This window comes from Bidens hawaiensis, unplaced genomic scaffold (genome assembly GCF_021521415.1).
Source record: "Bidens hawaiensis isolate Kalapana, Puna unplaced genomic scaffold, B.hawaiensis_p1.1 tig00002759_1, whole genome shotgun sequence".
Taxonomy (NCBI): Eukaryota; Viridiplantae; Streptophyta; class Magnoliopsida; order Asterales; family Asteraceae; genus Bidens; species Bidens hawaiensis.
In genome coordinates this window covers 989271-997108 of record NW_027491149.1, presented here as the reverse complement: position 1 = coordinate 997108, position 7838 = coordinate 989271, and the positions used below count along the sequence as shown (strand labels likewise).

The 7838-nt window shown below is 36.1% G+C and overlaps 1 protein-coding gene across 1 annotated transcript; it reads left to right on the top strand.

The window, feature by feature from the left end:
• Positions 1–3983: 3983 nt before the first annotated feature.
• LOC143621009 (uncharacterized) lies at positions 3984–7154 on the top strand. The gene is made up of 2 exons (XM_077092547.1): positions 3984–5051; positions 5892–7154. Exons 1-2 carry the CDS (start codon positions 3984–3986, stop codon positions 6951–6953), a joined length of 2130 nt encoding a protein of 709 aa, XP_076948662.1. The 3' UTR covers positions 6954–7154.
• Positions 7155–7838: the final 684 nt, after the last annotated feature.

The window sequence follows — 7838 nt, the reverse complement described above, 5'->3', positions numbered from 1 at the left end:
TCAACGAACGAGGGTCCAGGGGCAACGCCCCTGGAAGGGGGGTCTAGGGGCAGCAACCCCTAGCAGGGTCCAAGGGACAGAGCCCTTGGATGGGGTCGAGCTGCCAGGTCAGTTTGAAAAAATTTTATTTTCATTAACGGTCCATTACTAAAATTTCATCAAAACCAAATTTTCATTAAATACTTAAATTATAATTTTATTCTGGGTACGCATCATTCGCCACCTCATTCATTATGGCGAATGGTTCCATTCGTTATAACGAATGATTTGATCCGTGTTTTATCGAGCCGAATGAATGAATAACGAATGAATAAGACCATTCGTGACTTCCTGAGACGAATGGGAGGTTCATTCGTTACAAGAGCATACGGGTGTAACTTCTAACGAATGGTTTGATTCCCTGTCTTATCATGACGAATGAGTAACGAATGAATATACCATTCGTGACTCCTATGAGATGAATGAGTGGTTCATTTGTTACAAGAGCACGCGAGTGTGACTCATTTGTTATGGCAGTTCAATGAATGACCAGCTATTCGCTTACCATAACTAGTGAACATCAGTAGTTATCCAATCTTTGACTCAAATTTTCAAGGTCAAAATCAAGGTCCAAATTAATAAGAACATAAACAGTCAACAGGCACCAGATTTGCGATTAAACCATGAATCACGATGAAACAACACAAATTTGGCATCAATTGACCCGTATACTCAGTGCCTTTGAACCCCAATCAACTAAACACTTAAACATTAAGTTTTGATGGTGTATTTGATTGATGTTTATAACCGGTTCTTTGTTTGATTAATTAACCTATCAAATGTTAACAAATTTCAATGAGGATCATCACGTTTGATTTGTCTTTAGCTAATGAATCCCAATCAATCAAAAGGAATTGATTTCCAAGGGTTTCTTTTTGGTATAAACGAGGCGAACGAGCCATGCATAAACGAACTAGCTTTTCGTTATAAAACGTACCTTAGGTGATCTGGTTTCACGAACACAATCTAGTCTTGATGTATGTCTTGCTCGTCACGATGCTCTAACACCCACGAGCTCAGGACTTTTCCTTCGGATCTTAGTCCGATATAAAGGAAGGTGTTTGTGTGTGTTTTTGAGAGTTTATGGAGGCTACAAGATAAGAATGAGGGTTTTAGGGAGGTTTAAGGGGTTTATATACCCTTAAGCCCATGGGCCTAAGGCTCATCACTGTGACATTTGCCAAAAATTTTCACTAATATAACTCGATTAGCAATAAAATTTCGTCATTATAAGAAAAATCTTCTTTATTAGTGATCTAGACGTTTCAAAGTCAACAAAAAGTGCAAAATCGCCACGTAACGAGCCTGATGTGGAATAACCTCGGGTAACGAGTCAAAAAGTAAATAAATCATTAAAGGGGCTAAATAATCTCGAAAAATTAAAATACATATTAAAGTAGTCGAGACAATGTATAAACTTAATTTTATAAGGCTCGAATCGCAAAAATTGCAAAATAAGTAATTGAGTGTCGGTGGACGACCCGGTAAGGACCCAACGTCAACTATTTCCAAAAATTAGTTTCTTAGGCTTGTATTATTTAGAATTCAATATCGATTCAAGCCTGACAAAATTTATTAGAAACATGATTCGTTTGATTAGCTAAAATTTGTTAGACATTATACTGGAAACTTAAGACATTGTTTAAATACCCACACTTTCTCATAAAATATCTTCACCTCCCCACCCATTGTTTTACTTGTAAAACCATGTCCTCATCTGTAACACCCCGGCTAAAGCGGAATACGCCCGAGTGTGACGTACAGATTGCCCAAAACACATGTGACACTATTAAGTGACAATATTATCATTAATTAGTTTAAACATCAAGTACACAAGTTTGTAACAATAAATACAAGGAAAATACAAGAACAATTAACAACGTGTCCAGTTATTAATATAACCTAAGTTCTAGTGTCTTCTCCGTTTCATCCTCTAATAATTGTACCTGTAACATATATATAAAATAAAGTCAACTAAATGAATAGTTGGTGAGTTCACACAAGTTTTGATATACGTACATAAAAATCATACAATTCCATGAACAAGTGTAAATGAGCAAGTAATGTCCTTTCCAACTGAGATTGTGCACCAGCGTACTCAGATAAGCACAAGTAAGGTCCTTTCCAGTTGGGATTGTGCACCAACGTACTCGGATATGAGGCCCTTTTCACTCATAAAAACAAATGTATTGAGCGCAAATGGGGCGTATAATCATACTATCTTGAAGTAATCCATGAGCAAGTAATTTGTAGCAAGTAACAAGTAAACACACAAGTCCATGTAGCGAATTGTAGTTTGTAAATAATGAATAAACTAATTGAATTATTGATAGGATATATATGCTACCCCCAAAATAGTTAAAAAGGGTAAAAAGGGGGTGTAAGAAACTCACATTTGAATTGGGATGACAATCTTGAAAATGAAACGAAAGCGCATTATATGAAACCAAAAGTTCGAATCTCACGAGCTAAAATAATAAATACGATAATTACTAACTAAGTAATGGAAAATAAAATGTTGGTTTTAAGGCTCATGCATTATTGTTTATATATATACTTTTACCCATTTTAAAGTATTTTAATAATTAAGTCTAGCGGATTTTAACAAGTAATTATTATAATATTACTTATAAGATGAATATTGATTATAATAATATTTACGGAATTTTTGCGTTACCGGTATTGCTTTATGAATGTTTGTTGGTTTACAAAATTACAACGTTATTATATATTTTATTTATATAATTATTCTACGAGTTTTTAACGAGTATTGTCGGGCTTGTAAAAGTTAATTCTTGAACAAAATGCTAACGGGATTTAAAACAACTTCTATTTAACCATAGAAATAATTTTATTGATTTTGAAATGATTTATAATTATATATATAATTTATTATACTTAATAAAAACGGTTTTAAAAAAATATAAAATGGATCGAACCCGGGTCCTCATGACCACAGTTAACATACACATCCACTGGACCAATCTAACTTTTATGTTATAAGATAGAAACTAATTATTATATACTAACTTTCAACTTCATCTTCTTCTTCATTCAAACCCTAGATCTAATACTCTTAATCTATTGATTGTTTGTCCGATTTATGTTAGGGGTTTTGTTATTCGCTTGAAACTAATACGAAATCATATAATACTTACTGGATTTGGTGCCCAAGTGATGGAGAACAAGACTCGCCGAAAAAGTAACTTTGATGAACAAATCGGAGTTACAGAGAGTGTTAGAGAGGATATTGAAGATTGGTGCAAGTTTAAATGTTGATTTGGGTCCTATTTATAGTGTCAATTGCATCAATTGATGTTTAATTCTAGTTAATGGACTTTTTAATACAATCCGGCGAGTTCGTGAACTAATATGAGTTAATTTTTTAAATTTAATATCTATAAATTAATTGTATTTTTTAAGCCTCTCGTTTATCATATGAGTTCTAAAGCTAGTTTGACTTATAAAGCAACTAGTATATAGTCCTCGCATGGTTTATCAAAACATGGTTATAGAAATTGCTATATACAATGGATCTTCGCCAACAAATAGATTTTTAGGTGTATTGTCTTAAAGTTGCCGACCCACCTGTTAGTGATGTACGAAATATATTTATTTGGTTTTGTTTTATGACGACTGAAACTAAAAATAAAATAAATTGTTTAAAAATAAATAATTTGGTATCTTAAAAATATAATAGAGGGTTTCATGTGTGATTGTGTAAAGCATAGGGGTAAACCATGTACATTTGCGATAAGTTGTCCGTCCAAATCGCATAAGCATAAACCCTAAACAAAAGCCTTCTTCACTCATCCATGGTGCAGTGATCTGGGACTTGACGAATCGGACTGCTTTCAGGTAACAATTTGTGCTGAAATCATCTTATTATTAATATCTTTGATTCTGATTTGTCATTTCTTCTATATCATATCAAGAGCCAAACAATGAATCTCAAGCACCTGTTATCCAGACTCACAGTCAGCAACGCATCAAAGCTTAATAATCGTATCAAAACTGTACGGAATTACACACTAATCTGCACCAATCGACACATTTCATCTGGGTTTCAAAACCCTAAATCCCCATTCCCAAATCCAATTCCTCATCTGGGTTTCAATAGATTCTTCCAATCCGGTCAGAAAACTGTTTCCAATGGTGTTGAATCTGTTAATGTATCTTCAGAAGAAGATGATGAAGCTGTTATGAATGAGTTCTTGTCTAGGTTTGTGTGGATTATGCGCGGGAAGCTTACCGCTGTCTATACGGAAGCCGATAAGACCGAGATTAACGCCATGCTTCAGATTATTGTGGAGAAGGTTGTGTCGGAGATGGAAGGGGGTAATCTTGAACATTTTATTGGCGTGGAACCGGGGTCGGTGTCGGGGGATTTTAGCGAGGATTTGTGGACGACGGTGCGGGAGGTGAGCGGTGTCGTGTTGGAAGACATGAAGAAGGTGAAGAAGAAGGAGAAGATGAAGGGGTTTCTTCAGTCGGAAGAGGTTAAAGAGATGACCAGATTCGCGGGTGAGATTGGGATTCGAGGTGATATGTTGAGAGAGCTTCGGTTTAAGTGGGCGCGTGAGAAGTTGGAGGATAGTGAGTTTTATGAGTCGTTGGCGAGGATGAGGAAAGACACTGAAGTGGAGTCTCGAACTGGTGAAGGTTTTGATGGTGATAATAAGACCGAGGGTGAAGACGTTGATGGGATAGTTTCCTTGCCTAAACGGAGTGGGAAGATAAAGTATAATATTTATGGTCTTGATCTTTCGAAACCGAAGTGGGCTGAAGTGGCTGAACAGATCCAGGAAGCGGGTGAATCTGTTTGGTCTCAAGAACCGAAACCAATAACTGGGAAATGCAAGATGGTTACAGAGAAGATAATGTCATTGCAAGCGGATGAAGATCCGTCCGCTTTGATTGCTGAATGGATTGAGCTACTGCAACCTAGCAGGGTTGACTGGGTTGCACTTCTTGATAGATTGAAAGCACAGAATCATCAAATGTACATCAAGGTATTGACTTTTTGTCTCGTTTATATGTATTTCTTATACTAAGCATTCTTGTTAAACTTAGAGATTATGCAAGTTATTATAATTGCCAAGTATTAGATGGTGTTAGTTTGGGTTTAAAATTTGGTTTTAAAAGTGTTGGAGGTGATTTTGATAACGCTTTTGGGGACTTTTGGTGGTGCTTTATGCATGTGTCATTGTGTTGGTTAAAATTCTTCAAAATTGGGGTTGGGTATTTTGTGATGATCGGGTTTTGGGTAGTTCGGGTTGGGCTATTTGGGTTTTTTTGTATGACATTGTGTCTGACAACTGATTCATATCGCATTCGGCTGGTTCGGGTTAATAAATTGATAACAGCAAACTTTTTTTAAGTTGTCCTTTTCTTTTAGATTTGTTAATAAATTTTGTTTTTCAGTTTTAATCGGTTAAAAGCTGAAATAAGTTCCAAAAGAATAACCTCTAATTTATAAAAATTCTAGATAATTAGGGGCGTAGTCGAACTGAGATTTTTTTCAAATTCAAGGTTTTTTAAGCTTGGCTCAGTTTGAGCTTTTAAGGAGTCGATCTTGAGTAGCTCTGGGTTCGTTTACACCCTAACTATAATAGGAACTTTATTCGGGTTAATCGAATCAATCGGTTTATTATACTTTATTCAAGTTAATCGACTTTTGTTTTATATCAACCTAATATCGAACAATGTAGTTCAGTTTACCTGAAACTCAAACATTCATTTACCCGAAACCTAATTACTCGACCCAATCTACCTGCTTATGATTTGGTTCATCGTGTTTATCGGATATGTATAATCTTTGTGGTCATTGACAGTCTGACCAAATTTTACAGGTTGCAGAACTTATACTTGATGAAACATCCTTTCAAGCTAACGTACGCGATTACTTCCAACTAGTCGATGCACATGCGAAAAACAACCAATTACCAGAAGCGGAAAGAATAATTGAAAAAATGAAGAAAAATGGCATCACACCCGACATTCTAACAAAAGCCACTATGGTCCACATGTACAGCAAATCCGGCAACTTAGACCTTGCAAAAGAAGAATTTGAAAACTTAAAAGCCGAAGGCTTCAAGCCGGACGTTAAAGTCTACTCATCAATGATCATGGCTTATATTAACGCCGGTGACCCAAAAACCGCCGAGTCATTATTAAAAGGTCTGAATTCAAATGTCAAACCGTCTGAAGACCTGTTTCTAGCATTGATCAAGTCGTACTCGCAAATCGGAGACCCGGGTTCAGCCGGCCGAGTTGTCAACATGATGGAGTTTGCGGGTTATCAACAGGGTCTCGAGTCGAACACGTGTCTTGTCGAGGCGTATAGTCGAAGTCAAACTGATGGTGTGTATGATGCGAGAAAACACTTCGACGAGATTATTAAACTCGGATTCAAACCCGATGACAAGTGTGTTGCTAATATGATATCGGCGTATGCTAAAAAGAATTGGCTGGATAAAGCGTTGGAGCTTTTAATCGAGCTTGAAAAAGATGGGGCCGAGCTCGGGCTTGAAACGTACTCGGTGCTTATTGCTTGGCTCTCGAAATTGCAATTAATTGATGAAGCGGAAGATTTATTATTAAAGTTTAGTGAAAAAGGTGTTTTGCCTTCGCTTAATGTTCGTGTAAGTTTATTGGAGATGTATGTTCAGGCGCGTGAAGAAAAGAAGACCCTTCAAACTTTAACGGTTATTGAGGCGAGTAAGGATAAGTTAACTCACAGGGAGTTTGAAAAGGTTATAGAGTTGCTTCTGAAGGGTGGGTTTAGGCAGGATGCGGAGAGGATGCTTGGGTTGATGACTGCTCAGGGATTTAAGGCGTCTGACCAGTTGACTTTGAATTTGACTTTTCGGGGTAATACTTTGTTCAGCCGAAACAGGCTGAGTATGAAATAGTTGTTTTGTTTTAAATTTGTGGCGCTGATTGTCATACTTGCATGAGGGATTTGTTGTTATTTGTTGAGGTTCATATGTGACACTGATTGTAACATTGAAGCATGTGCACCTCATTTTGCTACAGCTCTGCTTTTTGTGTTTTTAGATGAAGTTAATAATGACAATTAGTGTTAATGCATGTTTTGGTTTTGTTCCCATTTGCGTTAGTTTTAAATAATAAAAGTACAAATAAAGTTGAGCAACATATGTATGTATATAATGTATATGAAAAAATGCATTGTATGTTTATATCTATCCTTGTATCTGTACTTTTACTATTTCCTGGATACCCAATTATGCAATTGAAGTCAAAATTAGTGAAACCCGTCAAGCAAATCTTGAAAATACCCGAATGTCTTTAACCAGACCCCTGTTAGCAGCGAATGACTTGATTAACATCTAAAACCAAACTCTAAAGTCCAGCAGTTTGACTTTACTCAGTCAAATACCTTCACCCACAATTCATTTTAAAACCATCAACGTTGGTGGCGTAAACCAACTTTAAACCCATGGTATGGCGTGGAGTGGACGCATTAAATCTTTTAGCAATATTAGGATAATCATATAAAAACATTCATCATTCAAAGTATACTTCCATCTTTTCATGGCAAGGTTGTAAAAATCGCGTTAATGCATCAATTAATCACAATTAATCGCTAGTCGGTGCCAGTAATCATTATTTTGTCAAAATACGTCAAAACTGAAAATTTTATTTCTAATATTTGATTAATTATATTTGAAAAATTACATATAAATACTAATAAGATTAATCGCTAGTCTCTATCCCGCCGCTCGACTCTCGCCTAGTGAGTTCTACAACAATGCTTCTTGGCCATCACGCATCAC

Bases quoted from the DNA above. Each gene is read 5' to 3' on its own strand.
- LOC143621009 (XM_077092547.1), top strand. From the start codon at position 3,984: ATGAATCTCAAGCACCTGTTATCCAGACTCACAGTCAGCAACGCATCA. The intron at 5,052-5,891 runs GTATTGACTTTT...CAAATTTTACAG, and splicing joins ATCATCAAATGTACATCAAG to GTTGCAGAACTTATACTTGA.